Consider the following 16,662-nt stretch of genomic DNA (forward strand, 5'->3'; position numbering starts at 1 on the left):
ACTTTATTTAATATATACTCATTTTGTTGTATCCATACTTTGTTTTCACATTCATATAATGGTTTAAATATTTTTAAATTGGCAAACAAAAGATTCTAATTATGCAAGTGAATTCAAAAACAAATCTTAATTTTTATAAGCAAATTAGAAGATCAACATTTTTTAGTAGTTATGATCTATTTTAGATTTCGACATAGATTATAATGCTGAGTCATTGCTTTTTGAAGATCTTTGCAAATCATTCATGGAGAAGTTTGTTGAAAACATGTTTATTGTCGAGTAAGAACATTTTCTAAAAATAGTCTCAATAAATTTTTTGATTTAATTTTTTTTAAGAATTATACAGCTAAAGAGTTATTAATTTATATATTTTTTTGATGCAGAACTTTGAAAAGTTTTTTTAATTTATAAAAATAAAGAAAATTAAAAGCAAATAACTAAAGCTAATTTCTATAACTTTCCAAAATCTCAAAGTGTGTAAAGTTTTTTTTAAATAAATATATAAAGATACTTATAATCCTACTTGTTATAAAAAATATAACTGGAAAAATAGCAGAAACATATATATATATATATATAACTACAATTTCAAATATATATCATTTTATTAATAAATTTCTAAATAATAAAGTTACTAAAAAAGATTCTGGTTAAGTACTAAATTTGGTTAAAAGACTCTTTAGGAAAAATATATATATATATATATATATATATATATATATATATATATATATATATATATATTTGGAAGTCCTATATAATTAGATGTGACTTATCTTAATAACTGTAAAATACTGGGTTTTACATCCATTTAAAACAAATACGACATCCATTTAAAGCAAAAATGATTTTCATTTAAAACATTAATAATGTTCAATCAAAAATGCATGATAATCACTTAAAATAATTGTGATTTCCTTTTAAAACATTTAAAACATTCGCAATCTCAACATTCTATATTACTTATAAAAAAAGGTTGTTTTTTTTAATATTATATAAATTTATTTTTATTAATATTATATTAATTCATTTTATTTTAATGAAATTTATTTTAGTTTTAAATGGATGTTGTATTTGTTTTAAATGGATGGAAAAATGGTATATGTGTCTACGCCTTACTTAGAAAATACACTGAAAGGCTTAAATGGTACAAGAAATTTGATTTTGAGAAAGAAGAAGAAAAATTGACCAAGAGAGGGATTTGAATCACGATCTTGACGGGTATGAGGAAAACACGTTATCCAAAGGAGCTAAATGCGCTTTTACTGAATGAGACAAAAATATTGTTATATAATAAAAAGGTGATTGTTTAAACTGATCATCATGCATGTTTTAAATGAACATTATAGTTGTTTTAAATGGATGTCGTATTTGTTTTAAATGGTTGCAAAACCTGGTACATCTTGTTTGTTTTTACATAACAATTTTTATATAAAAACAGACTAAATGTGGTACTAATTTGTTTTGGTATTTATATAGTTTAATAAAAGTTAGGATGAAGAACAACATTGTCTTCTGAGAAACACAGAGCTATCATTGAAACACCCAGCAATGTTCTTTATGTCCATTATTGATATATTATAAAAACTAGAAATGTATATTAAAACATATTTCTAACTGCTTTTAATCAGATAACATAATGCACAATGTAACCTTTGTGTACAATGTTTTTCAATTTATCATTCTTACATTAAAATTAAAATTTCTCATCTGCCCAAAATATATTTGTTTACTGATGGTTGTGCAGGACCTTACAAAAGTTGTAAAAGCTTTTACCATCTATGTCATCTAGACAATAAATTTAGCCTTTAAGCTAAATAGATATTTTTTCCATGTCTCTTGGAAAGTCACTATGCAACAGAATTGATAGTAATGTGAAAAAATTGGCAGCGCAAGAAAGTTTGAAATAGTAAAATCTCTCATCAAAAACTATATATGAGTTTTGTATTGAGAAAATCAAAGGTATTAACTTCATTTAAAGTGTTCAGTTAAGGTGTTCATTTAAGATTCAAGTGTTATATAATAACTCTACCTGATACTCATAGCTTTATCAGTTTATAGATCTCCAGGATAACAGTTTTGGGGCATAGAGTTGTAGTACAAACACTAACTGCACAATCCACAAACTTAAAATGAAACAACATATAATTGAACTTGGTGCTGTCGCATTAAGAAGTTATGTAGCAGTAATATATGATGATAAGTGGTGGATCGACATTGTAACTGAAATCAGCCTGAAAGAAAGTAATGCTGAAGTTAAATTCTTCCACCCAAAATGTCCATCTGTATGTTTTACCTGGCCTCAATGTGCCGAATATTATATTTAAATTTTTTACATAGGAATTTGTTCAAGGTATTAGACCACTAAATTGGGTTATATAAATTAGTTGATTTCTTAATTTTTATTATTCTCTTGATATAAGAGCGCTCTGGAAGTATTTTTGGAATTCCGCATCAAAAAAGTATTATAAATTTTTATTATCACATTTTCGCCATTGTTATTTATTTTATATTTATATTTATTACTTATTTTATTGAGGAAAACATTTTTTTTTTAAGTGTCATAAAAATCAGGTTTTCTAAGAAATTTTAGAAAACCAGTTCAATATTAAAATTGCGATATCTCATGAATTGCTCAACATTTTTGATTGAAATTTTGCACGAAATGTTTTTTTATAAATCAAATAGAAGTCAAAATATGAAAGACTAGGGATCAATAGTATACAATATGCTAAAAATTTAGCAGTTTACCATATAGTATACAGTAATACTAGTAAAAAAGTTTTAACGATTTATGTAAAACAAATGTTTGTTTTTTTATTTAACCTTTTTGTTTGTGTATTTTATTATACTAGTAACCATTTAATCATGATCAGTCATATATACCACATAAATGTGGTAATTTAATTCATTAAGATAAAATTTATTCATTTTAAAAAAAGAAAAAGTTAGTTTAATATTTATGTATTTGTATGGTTTTTTTGCAAATCATTATTGTCTTAAATTGACTAGACACCCACACACACACAGAGATATTTTTCACACTTGATACTTTAAAAATACTGAACTCAATCTTTTAGAGGTTTGCATCAGGTCAGCAAAAAAAATTTGATACAAAGGTCTTACCATAAGACAGAAACAAGGTCGGTTATTTTTTGCCAACCTCAAACACTTTAAGGTTAGATTAGCATTGTCGAATGCTGACCCTAATTCTGAGGGCTGTTTTATGCAATGCTAAGTACAAAAGGTGTTTGTATTTATGTGTGTGTGTGTGTGTATATATACTAGAAGTACTCATTGAAAATAAATATTTTGTATTAAGACTCATTATTTGGTAGGTATATCCGATCAATCTGAAATAAGTTTAACCTGAAGGCTAAAAACCTAGGCTGCAAGCATCAATCCAATATCAACTGCCAGAGTGTAAAGACATTTTCATCCAAAATTTCAAACATGGCTAAGTTCGTGCCAACAAAACCGTTTTTGCAAGGAATTCTTTTACTTTAATTCCACCGAAAGACAACAGCAGCTGAGGCACATATTATTGGAATATTATTGGAAACAGCGAAAATGCTCTTTTAGAACAAGTATTCAGTAGATGATTTTCAAGGGTGGTGATTTTGAACTCAAAGATGAAGAACATTGTGGTGCTGAGAAAAAGTTTAAAGATACTGAATTGAAGGCTTGATGAAGATCCATCTAATTGAAATTATTTAGGCCAAATATGAGCAGGATTGATCAATATTTAGAGGTGGCTCAACAAAGTTTTGATTTTGTGAGAATATTGGCATACGAGAATTTTGTGAATGAACCCAAAAGTGACAAAATATTTAATATTTTTGTAAAATAAAACCCTTTGGAACAAACTATAAATAAAATTAATATATGTAAATAAACAGATTTCAATCAATAAGTAAAAACAAATATTTTGTGTCAGTAAGTATTATATAGATTTTGCAGCCATCTTGTATCTTCTGCTAGTATTTTGATCAACATTTTAACAACAAATTTTTTATATTTTAAAACTACCTAAGAATTTACATTTGGGTAAATAATTGAAGTATTTTTATAAAATACACTCAGTTTACTACAGTTTAATAGTGCTACGAATAATAGCGACAGTGCATAATTTAATACTTAACTTTAAAAAATTTATAACTTAATCAGACAAAAATATATACTTTTTGGTATAATAACTAAAGGTAAACCCATTGTATTCTATTCAAATTAAATTATTTTCAGGAATTTTTTCTTTACAAACCTGAATCAATGCACAGCGATTCTTTAGGATATGCATTTTTTGTTAAAAAAACCTCACAAGATTCACAACATGATAAATATCCATGCCAGTCACAGGAAGAGCTCATGGAAGCTCTTCCTGTGACTGGCATGGATATTCAAGAAAATAGGTGGTGTATGAGTTGAAACTGAGGGACAGAAAATCTTTTCTTTTTTGTTGCGCGAGCAAACAACTCACTTTAGTAAATGATTTTCTGCATTGAATTGTTACTGGTGATAAAAAGTGGATGTGTTACGACAACCCTAAACGCAAAAAAACATGGGTCAAGCCTAGCAAGTCATCAACATTGACAGTGAAACTAAATACTTATGGTTTCAACCACATGCTCTGTATCTGGTGGGACAAGCTCAAAGTAATATATTATGATGCTGTTTAAACCAAATAAGACGATTACAGCAGGCTGTTACCAACAACAGTTGATCAAGCTGAGCCAAGCATTGAAGGATAAAAGGTTGCAATGTGCCAAAATTCATGACAAGGTTATTTTTCAACATGACAACCCACAACACGATGTTGCAAACATAAAAAACTACCTGGAGAACCTTTAATGGGAAATCCTACCCCACCCGCTGTAATCACCAGACATTTTCCCATCTGCTTACCATTTGTTCTGGTCAATAACACATGGCCTGACTGAGCAGCAATTTTTTTTTTAATGATGATACCAAAAAATGGGTTGGTAAATTGATTGCCTCAAAAGACCATGACTTTTTCCAGCATGGAATCTGCATGCTACTTGAAAGATGGGGGAATGTCATAGCTCCCAATGGACAGTATTTTGAATGATCTGATTCTAATAGTCTTCTCAAAATAAGCTATTGATTTTTATTAAAAAAATGCTCATTTTCAATGCATGCTTCCAATATATATATATATATATATATATATATATATATATATATATATATATATATATATATATATATATATATATTAACATCAATGAATACGAATTCTCTCAATACTAACTATTTAAAATTAATCTAAGAAATTTTCGCTAGATTTTTGATACTAGCATCTTCAGCTTTAATTGCAAATTATTAATTAAATTTAATTACAAACGGTAGTTTCACTTTTTAATGGCTTCTTTAAAGTTCGCTTTAATTCAGCTTCTTTAATGTTATGTAAGTATAAAAAATATGGCGTCCAGAATTGCGTTTTTACAAACTAACCATCATCTAAATTCATACCTCTGCTCTTAGGTCTGCATTTGTTATATTGAATTTTGATTGCCTCTCAAACCTTTCTTTTAAATTTTTTGGGTTCTATATTTAATGTTTTTACCTGATTCCATTTTATATTGCATGGACATTTGTTTTTATGATGCCCAATTGCAGGTTGTTCCAATTTTTCTTCAAAAATGTTTTTTTGGTGTTGTTTTGTTCTTGTTGCTATTTTTATTTTTGTTTCGTCGATGTATTTTTGTTCACACTAGCATTCTATTAGTCATACTCCAGGGTAGCTATTTGATGGTAGTTTTGTTTTGTTGCGTGAAGTTAGCAAAGATTAAAGATTTGCCCTAGATTTAAAGACTGCCCTGTAACATGCTTTCCTAAAGATTTTTTAAAGTTTTGGTGACAATATTTGGGATCCACGGTAGTGATAAAGTTGGCATGGTTGTTTCGTTGTTAGATAAGATTGTTTTATTATTTAAGTGTTGTTTTTTAAAACAATATTTGCAAGGTTTTGTAATTTTTTCTTTTCGTATCCATTTTCAGCAAACACATTTATTAGGAAATCAATTTCTTTAAAAAATTTTCAGGCCAAATTGATAAAGCTCTATGAATAAATCCTTTAAATATTCCTTCTAAGATTTTTGGATCATGGTTTGAATTGGCCAAAAGCCATTGTTACCAAAACTTTGAAAAATCTTTAGGAAAGCAGGTTACAGGGCAATCTTTATTCTAGCGCAAATCTTTTTTTCTTCAAAAATATATTTTTGAAGACAAATTAGAACAATCTGCAATTATGCATCATAAAATTAAATGTTCATACAATATAAAATGGAATCAAGTAAAAACATTAAAAATAGAGCCCAAAAAATTTGAAAAAGTTCGAGAGGCAATTAAAATTAAATTTAACAAATGCGGACCTAAGAACAGAGGTATGAGTTTAGATGATGGTCAGTATATAAAAACGCAATTCTGGACCCCATATTTTGATTGGTGTGCTCAAATTTTTCCCATTTTAATTTCTGATTCAAAAAATTAAAAAATCGAAAAAATTTTAAAACTTTAAAGAAGCTTTTTTTTAATTTAATAGACTGTTTGTCCAAACTAAAACTCTTAGTTGATTATGTAGAAACTTCTTTGCTAAATTAATGGGTTGATATATATATATATATATATATATATATGCACCTTTTTGAAGAGGTAATTTAAACTACATCTCACTTAATCCTATAACCCGGAAACACAAAATATACAAAGTGGCTTTGTAGAAAACCAAGTTGAGTGAAGTACTACCGTGGTGGGAATCAAACTAAAAACTTCTTGTTTATAAACCAAGCACTCTACCATCTGAACGATACCACTCTCTATCGTACCATACCACTCTGCTGCCCATTTAGCTTTGTAAATCAATCGATATATCATTGACCTATCCAGGTTGATTTTGACACCGGTACACCAGCGTGGGCATCAAAATTTGGTCCCAAACTCTAGTACTTAATTATTGATATAGCTTTTGCATAAGTTTTTTGCATTATAAAAAGTTAAGGAAATTATATAAAGTATAGGATAAAAGTGTGTATAACACTCCCTTGTCAATAAGATAGCATAAATTAAATGTGACTCCCATGTAAAAAAAATCCTCACAGCGTCCACGTGATTCATGTACTGCTACGCCTGTACGAATTTCCATGCACATACGAGGAAATTTTTTTCAAAAATAGTGTCCCTAAATAACTTCTGGATACGTCAATGTATATATATACACTTACTGCATGTATCTGTAAAAGAAGGTAAAACAAATAAAATACGAAGCAAAGAAATTGTTCAAAATTAAAGATCTTAATTCAAAAAATAAGCTTAATAAATAAACTTTGATTAATTTTTATTTCTTCTCATTAATTTAAATTATTTCATTTATTTCTTTATTTGAGTTATCAAGAATAAAATAGGGTTCATGTTAAGTGTTGCTCTATTGTTTGCAGTAACTTGAAAGTATAGGAATATGCACACATACAATTATTGTCTTCATGCTTTTTTACTCATTATGTATTATATTAACTTATCTTATGTCCTATACACTCATACATTAGTGGAATGTATTGATACTTTTTATTCAGTGGTTATATTTGTCAGGAAGATAAAGCAAAGTTTGGGATTTTAGTTCAGGTACTTATTTCAAGTTTTTGTTTTAATGCTATCAAATTTACTTATTATTTAATTTTGTGATACACATAATTGTAATAATAATTGTAGCTAACAAATTTTTTTAAATACAAGTAAAGGAGGAAATTATTTATATCAAGTTTTTTCTATTTAGAGTTAACAAAGAATTAAAAAAATTTTTTTGTTATTTTTAGCATCATGAAGGTAGAGATTGGTTCGGCAAATATATTGATTTACAGGTTTTTTTTATATACTTTTTTATGTTGTAAAAAATTAAATAGTATATATATATATATATATATATATATATATATATATATATATATATATATATATATATATATATATATATATATATATATATATATATATATATATATATATATATATATATATATATATATATATATATATATATATATATATATATATATATATATATATATATATATATATATATATATATATATATATATAGTTCTATAGTTTGTTGGCTTTGGGAAGAGCGGAAGGAAAAAAGTGATTCTTACGCCAACACATACGTCACTTTTAATTACTTTTGACTTTCGTCCAACATTTCCGTGTTGGACAAAAGTCAAAACCATTAATTTAATTACAAATTAATTGTTATATAAAAAAACCACAAAAACGCAAATTTAATTGACCAGAATGTTTTTAAAACATTCTGAATGTTTTTAACAATATAAACAATGTTTTTATTTTTATTTTTTTAATAAAATGTTTTTATTTTTTTTAATAAAATGTTTTTATTTTTATTTTTTTTACTGTAAATCAGGCGCGGAGTGTTGCTACATCGACTATCTTATAGCCTGACTCGCAAGGGAGTGCTGCTACATCGACTGACAAATAGCCTGACTCGCAAAGGAGTGCTGCTACATCGACTGACAAATAGCCTGACTCGAAAGGGAGTGCTGCTACATCGACTGACAAATAGCCTGACCCGCAAGGGAGTGCTGCTACATCGACTGAGGGTTTGGTTGGGGCAGGCAGTCTATCATTATTAAAAAAAAAAAATTCCGGTCTTGCATTTTAATTTTTATTTTTTGTCAACAAAATGGAAAAAACTTTCAGACAACATCTAAGGGTTCTATATATATATATATATATATATATATATATATATATATATATATATATATATATTTAGGGATCTCTAGTATACTCAAAACTACTGTAAAGGATACCATAAACTAAACTTTTTTTACTTAACAATTATTTGGCAAAACTGAAATACAAGTTTATAAAAAAACGTTTTAATGATTTACATTGTTAAAAAGTTTAAACATATTTGTATGTTCTTTGTTTAATGTTTTTTATTTTTGTGTGTTTTATTATAATATTTACTATAAGTTATATTATTATTATTATCAGATGTTTTTTTATTAACCATTGGTAAAATTGTGTTTATCAGCATCTAATTAATTAGCATCTATTGACTCATGACCCTGACCCTGATCATGACCCTGGTTTATTTCTCCCATGTGCTGGGTTTTTTTTTTGTTTTGTTGCTTTTAACATGCATTTAGAATCAATTTCAGGTAAGAGCACAATCAATTTCAGGTAAGGCACAATCAATTTCAGGTAAGAGCACAATCAATTTCAGGTAAAGCACAATTGAACAATATAACAAACTACTTTTTAATAACTCAATAATGATTTTTCTGCTATCTATCTATTCTAACAAAAATTTAATTTTAAAATTTCTACAAACTTTTTATATTTACCAATATAAGGAATAAGCACTACTAAAAATTAATATATATAATATCAATACTCTCTTTCAGACTATCCTATTACCTCCAAAATTTGAATTTTTTTTTAAGTTTGGTAATTGCAAATTTTTGTTAAATAAATGTAGAACTATTCACAAAGAGCTCCATTCTAACTCATTCATCAATACTTTATGAATGAAACAAAATGAGTATTAATAATGTATTTGAGTGTAAAGTAATGCATTGTGTTGCAAATGATCAAACACTTTTACATTTTATCTGTTTATATATTTTATTATTATACATATTTTATTGTATCATTATATTTTCCATAAAAAAAGAATGTTGTTTGATTGTTGTTCAGATGAAAACCTTGTGCCGCATCTTGAATAAAAAAAGTGTAGTTTTCAGCAAAGTCTAGTAAATACTAAAATCTGATTACATGATAATGTAATTTTAGATGCTGCAAATATGATACTTCTTTTAGATGCTGCTAATATGGTACTTCTTTTAAAGGTATATAGTGATGGTATTTTAAATACTTTATTTCTTGACAGTTTTTTAAAATAAAATCATCTACTGAAGGAGTTACTTACTGGAAGTAAGTAATTTTTTGAAAAATTTTTGATCGAATATTATTTCTTCAATGCTGTGCTTTGCAGAAGAAACTAGTAAGATACTAGTAAGATAGTGTGTTAGTAAAAACTTACTAAATTTACTAAAAACTAGTTCATCTCTTGAATCTAACAACTACACATTTCCTGTCATCATAGAGTTTAATGGGTTGTTAGATATCCAAATCACTCTGACTTCTGTTGCTAAAGATATTTCTCACTTGGCATAATACTCTTCTACAGCTTGCAGTCCAGACAATATTCCTGTTTTAAAAAAGTCTCCAGACCTCTCCTATAATCTCTAAACTATTAAGAAGTGCTTTACTGAACTTTACTGAACTACTACTTTATGGTTTTACTGCCTACTGGCAAAGAACATTATCGGTTTTTAGAAAACTCTTGAGATTGCTTTGATCCCATCATTGCTCAATCAGTCTTCTTACTATTATTATGTATATCTGTGTGTTTGTGTGTGTGTGTGTGTGTGTGTGTGTGTGTGTGTGTGTGTGTGGTTGTGTGGGTGTGTGTAGGTATAACATATATATATATATATATATATATATATATATATATATATATATATATATATATATATATATATATATATATATATATATATATATATGGGTGATAAAAAAAACATGGCCATCTCAGATTTTTGAGAGACCCTCTCATTTGTTTTAATTTGTTATAAAAACACTCTGTGCAAAATTTTAGGTCAAAATAATAATATTTAAGGGGTGCATTGGCCAATTGAAAAATTATATATTAAAAATTTGAGTAAAATTATTTCTGTTTTTACACAATTACTAATAGACCAATAGGTTTGTAGACTAACCCTTGTTGTTTTCATCAATACATCAAGACAAAATTCAAGAAAGAATTTCAGTAAAAATTTGAAAGAGACTTTTGAGACAAACCATTGTTTGTTTATTTGAATGGCTAACTACTTGAAGATGCTGTTGGGAATGAGGTTGTTGATTGGTCCTAATATCTGTGGAGATGATCAATCGCTTGGAGTGCCAAAATTAGATCATGGTACAGGAAAGGAGACTGCAAATGCAGTACATAATTTGATTATTGAATGGAATCTGACAGATTATGTAAAAGGTGTGTGCTTTGACACAACTTCATCAAACAGCTGTCATAAAAATGGACCTTGTGTCTTACTTAAACAAAATATGGAAGAAGATTTGTTATGGTGTCTCTGTCGACATCATATCCTTGAAATCGTGTTGGAAGCAGTGGTATTCTCAGCATTGTCAGCTTCATCAAGCCTTGACATTCACTTATTTAAAAGGTTTTAAAAAAACTGGAGTAATATTGATCAAACTTCATTTGATTAATTAGACAATTATCCACAAAAAGTAGAAATCATGCAACTTTTAAGAATTATTTGTGATATCTCTCTGAACAGTTGGTTGCATTGCATTGGCTTTCTTTGGTGATAAAGTAAGCTTTGACACCAAAAGAAAAATGAATGATGCTATTACAAAACTTTCTAAACAGATCCTCCAAAGAAGACAGAAATAGATATCAAAACTATTGAATCTAAGCAACTTGAAGATTTTGTAACAACTAACACAAATTCTTTAGTATACTTGAATTGTCTTTAGCATTCTTAAGCAAAACAGTAGAAAATTGGCCACTTGATGAGAATTATTTGAAAGCATATGTAGTGAAACATGAAAGTTGTTAATGATATTGCTGAAAGAGGAGTGAAGTTGATTGAAGATTATAACAAATTAATCAACCAATCAACAGGAGCAATATCTATTACAAGTTGCATCAAATTATTGGAGGAAGTTTCGAACAAATCTGAGACAAGTATTTTATCTTTGGCAAGAAGATAAGACCTAAAAGTATAAGTTTTATAATGCATTAAATTATAAGATATCTATTGAAAATTTCTATAATGTTTTGTACTTTGTTTTTCAGTAAATCAGCAAATTTACAAAATATAATTTTACTCAAATTTTTGTAATTTATAATATATATATATATATATATTTATTTTTTTTTTATTATTTTTTTTTTGTAATTCACCTCCCCAAGGCTGAAAAAGCCACTACAGATGAGGAGGCTACTTGTGGTTATAACCCTCTCTCAACTCTATAACTCCGAAACACGAACCTTGACAAACAAGGCCGCTGCACGGAGAAACAAGTTATACATATATATATATTTATATATATTGATTACTATTGATTTCTTAAAGAAGTTAAAAGTTGACTCTTTATTTTTTGAATTATTAAATAAACTTGTCATTTTGACAAAAATTTCTTCATTGTGCACATATTCGGAATTGAAAATAATAAGATTGTTATTTTTTATTTCCTGAGTTAGTTGGAAAGCAGCAGTGTAATGTTTAATATTTCCCATTCAAAAATAAAATAATAATTAGCATAATTTTATATTCAAACATATAAACACTTTTGTATATGCAAACTGTAACACTTTTTGCAAGTGTTACAGTTTGCATATACAAAACTCACATCATTTGATTTGTAAAAAAATTTAATACCAAAACAATGTATTGGTACTTAATCGAATTTAACAAACATAACAAAGAAGTTATAGCTGAAAATAAATAAATAACTGAATGAAGTATGTATTGTGAAAATTTAGATTACAAGCTATTTTTCAAGTTTATTGTTAAGTAATTAATTTTTAATTAACTATTGAACCATAACAGATATGCAAAATTCAAAACGAGTTTTTTAGTTGTTCAGACATTATTGTGAGCTTTTATTTGCTAATCATTTAGCAAACAAATTTTATACTGTTTACATCGATTGACGAGATTTTTTCGTGGAAAAATATTCATGAATAAAACAATATACAAGGCATATCTGACTGGATATAGAGATATATATTCGGTATATCTGGTATTCAGCTGGTTATATAAAATTCATATCCTGTACACCTCTACCATAAGGTTACCATCCTTAGTTCTGTGTTATATGTCAAAATGATTTTTCTGATTATCTTACTTTTTAACTGGTTCTATTTCCTAATGATAACTATAAATACAAATATATCCAGTCTTAATAAAAAATCTTCACTTTTTGATTGATTATAACAGCTAGCAGATCTTGTATGTGATCTCCTTATTTTAACAAGTTTGCTGTGGCTGGTTAATTTCATCATATAAAAAACATGGTTATTAGAATTATTGCATTATTCATGGTTATTAAAATTATTGCATTATTACCGAGTCCTCTTCTTTATGTCTTTTTGGATTATTATTCACTACTGACCTCTCAAAGCACATTGGGCCCAGAAGGCAAAGTTTTGGAAATAGGATCATAACTAATGATTAAGAAATCCTAGAAGACTCACTGAGGACTTTTCGGAAAGATATTTTTTTGCTTGTTATAGGAAAATTTAAATTTTTATTACTAAACTTAATTTCAAATTTCCATAATTGGGTATTTTTGATAAATTAGTTTTTTTGATAAATACTCAAAGTTAAATTTTTTTTAGATTTTAGGTATACTTAAAGAAAAGAAAATTCAAAAATTTAATTAATTTGAGGGTCTGGTTTCTACTGTTTATTGATAAGTTTAAAACTTAGAATTTGGTCAAATTTGGATTTTAAAAAAGTGTTAGTATAATAAAATTTTAAGGAATGAGTTCTAATGATTTAATCTTGCAACATTTATATGAAGATAAAAAGTTAAAACAATAAAAAATGTTAATAACTTAATAACTAATCATAAATAAGGTTTTCATACATATTATCAGAATATCTCTTTGACTTTGAAATCATATGCTCATGAGATCTGCTTGTATGCTCATTTGAACTACTATCTTGACATAACCTTGGAGGATGCGAATTTATAAATTTGTTTAAAAGAAAAAAAAATGTGATGAGTTGTCTCTCTAAAAGACAACTCATCACATCTGTAAATTGTTCTAGATGTGATGTCTTATGAGAGAGAAGCTTTAAATAGTTTCTTATATCTTTGTTGTTTGCTTCTAGAGCTTCTTCCGATAAACTGCCGAGGCCATAACCATTATTAAGAATTACTCCATAAAGAGTGCAGTTAATTGGTGGCCATGGCCATGTAGTAATGTTAAGTGTAGCATTACTGCATAGCTCCTGAAGTTTGTCCTTTTTAATTTTAAGCTGACAAGAAACTATACAAAGTATTACTCTGATTTAAAAATGTAAAAGTAACATGCTATAGTTGTACATAAGAGAGCATAGATCCTTTATGGTAGAAATTATTTCTAAAGAAAAAAATCTATGGCCTTGTGGCCCTGTTGTAGATGTCCCTCCCTTCTTATCAGAGTTAAAAATATATCTAATTGCAGTCCAGTGTTTTCTTTTATTTTAGTAATAACTCTGTCTTTTGCATTGGATTGGTTAACCAAGTGGTCCTGTTTTTTTAACCTAAACTCTATAATCTATATGACACCAATACAGCAGTTTTAAAAACTGTTGTATTGGTGTCATATTCGTATATAAATGGTAGTACCATTTATATATGAATGAGTAATACATATGCTTTTTTGATCTGAATTGGTTTGTGGTTTCTTTTAGTCAGTTTTTTTGTTTGGCAAAATCCTCAGTTTTAGTAGAAATGATGTCTTCCTTATTAACTAGCTTTTTGTACAGCATCCAAGTTCCTTCAAATGATTGATCAAACAGAAATCCTTCACTAAATGTCTCACTTAATATTTGTCTAGTCAGTAGTTTTTGTTTTTCAAAATATACAATCTGCACCTCCTAGTCCTCTCATAACTCGTTTAAACTTTAAATCCTTCATTATATCTTAAATATAAATTTTGACATTTATATAATATTTTCCAAACAGACAACACGTTCCTTCAGCATTTAATTCTTCGTGTGTTATCAGTAGTTGGGACAATAAGATCTACCAAATCTTAAATTCGTATGATTAGTTTCTGTTTCTCTTATCAAAAGTAAACAATCTTAATATTTCAATCAAGAATATTACGGGCGTAATATTCTTGATGCATTTAGTGAATAACTTTGCCACAGGGTCATATTATCTTGATAGCATATTAGTTTATAATAAGACCATGTTGAAACATTTGACTTGCTTTCAATTATTTATTTTGATTTCATTGATACTTGTTGCCCTGCTCCATCATAACCATCCTTAAAACACATCTGATACCCATTGCCATCTACTGGAATAAAAGAACCTTTAATTATATTCAAAACAGAATCAATTGTCATTCTTACAACCTCTTTGTATTGGACAGGAACACCTTATCCGACCAATACATTACTAATTGTAGGATACAGTTTTTTTCTTCCTTTAAGCAATTCATTGGTTGTTGGAAAATAGATGCCTTTTGAAGCAAAAACAAATCTTAATTTTCTCATTCGCTCCTTATTTATTGCAAGGAAATGCATTAAAGCTATGGATTCATATATACTGAAGGTATCTATTGTTTCCATATGGTTTGTAAAAATTGACTTTCCAACACAAGCAGTACTTTTATTATTTTATATGTTAACTCTATATAAGAGGTAACCCAATAACTGGTTAACATGCAACTCTGAGAACTCATTAGTAATTAAGTTATTTATATAATTGAGAAGCTCCTGTGTCCTCTGTTTTTCATTTTATCATATATCCATATGAATATTTATTTTTCTTGAAATGTTTTTCACACACATTTTCAAATTCCTTTGAATTAACTGATAGTTCAAAATTTTTATAAAGTATTTCTTTAATGGCTGAATATGTTACAGAGTTTGACTTGACAATTTTGTCGACTTTAATAAATTGTGAATAAATCTACTTCAGTGATGTATTTTATATTTTTATTTTCCTCTATTACATTTATTTTTTATTTTACTTTACTTCTGCTGAAACAAACACAAATCATATCAAATGAAGAAATAAAAATTAACAAATTTTCATTTTTGTAACCAAAAACAAAGTATTCACATATTCTAAGAAAAAATTAATCACTGTTCGACTTTTTTTAAATTAGGTAAATTAAAAAAAGTGTTAACTTGTCTCAGTTCCTCTTAAAATATTTGAAAAGAAGTGTTAAATATTTTTAAAATGTATAACACAATAGTTTTGAAAAAACTTAAGATTTAATCTGATTTTTTAAAAAAAAAAAAAATATATAAAACAACAAAATTGCATAATTAAGTTTTAAAAACTAAAGAAAAAAAATAAAAAATAACACATTTTGAATTTTTTCAATTTTTATTCAAAAATATATTCCATATCAAATTAAAAACAACTTTTACATAAGTGGTTTAGCAATTTTCATGTTAATAAATTCATTTTGAATAAAAACCAGCCAAATTTACTAAACTTTATAAATATGCAAATAACTTGGTTCATCAACTTCAAAATTACAATCCATTGCAAAGTTGGCATCTGCTAAGGTTGCTTCTCTTTATTGTGTTCACTATTTTCTTACTCATGATTCCGTTTACTGTATCGTGTTTCTATAAGTCATGTGATTTATTTCTATGTTTACAATCAATTTCAAAAATATTCCATTTTTATTCATTTGCTGTTGTAATCTCAGATTATATTTCATTTAATTAGAATTTATGGGATTAGTGCAGCAACAACATTGTTATATAATACCAAGGCCAGTGCTGATGTCAATGCACTTGCTAAATAATTGTCACATCACCAAATCAATGCTGATGCATTTGTGCATCATTGTAT

At 27.2% G+C, this 16,662-nt stretch overlaps 1 protein-coding gene across 1 annotated transcript in view; it reads left to right on the plus strand.

Moving 5' to 3' along the window:
• Nucleotides 1-16,662, plus strand: part of LOC136071976 (uncharacterized protein KIAA0513-like) — a 79,983-nt gene that overhangs the window by 14,652 nt on the left and 48,669 nt on the right. Inside the window, exons 2-4 of the mRNA XM_065818731.1 lie at nucleotides 186-279; nucleotides 7,590-7,638; nucleotides 7,830-7,874. Of these exons, the coding sequence (XP_065674803.1) occupies nucleotides 186-279; nucleotides 7,590-7,638; nucleotides 7,830-7,874 (188 nt within the window). The remainder of the gene's footprint in view (nucleotides 1-185; nucleotides 280-7,589; nucleotides 7,639-7,829; nucleotides 7,875-16,662) is intronic.

Source organism: Hydra vulgaris, chromosome 15 (assembly GCF_038396675.1).
Source record: "Hydra vulgaris chromosome 15, alternate assembly HydraT2T_AEP".
Classification (NCBI taxonomy): Eukaryota; Metazoa; Cnidaria; class Hydrozoa; order Anthoathecata; family Hydridae; genus Hydra; species Hydra vulgaris.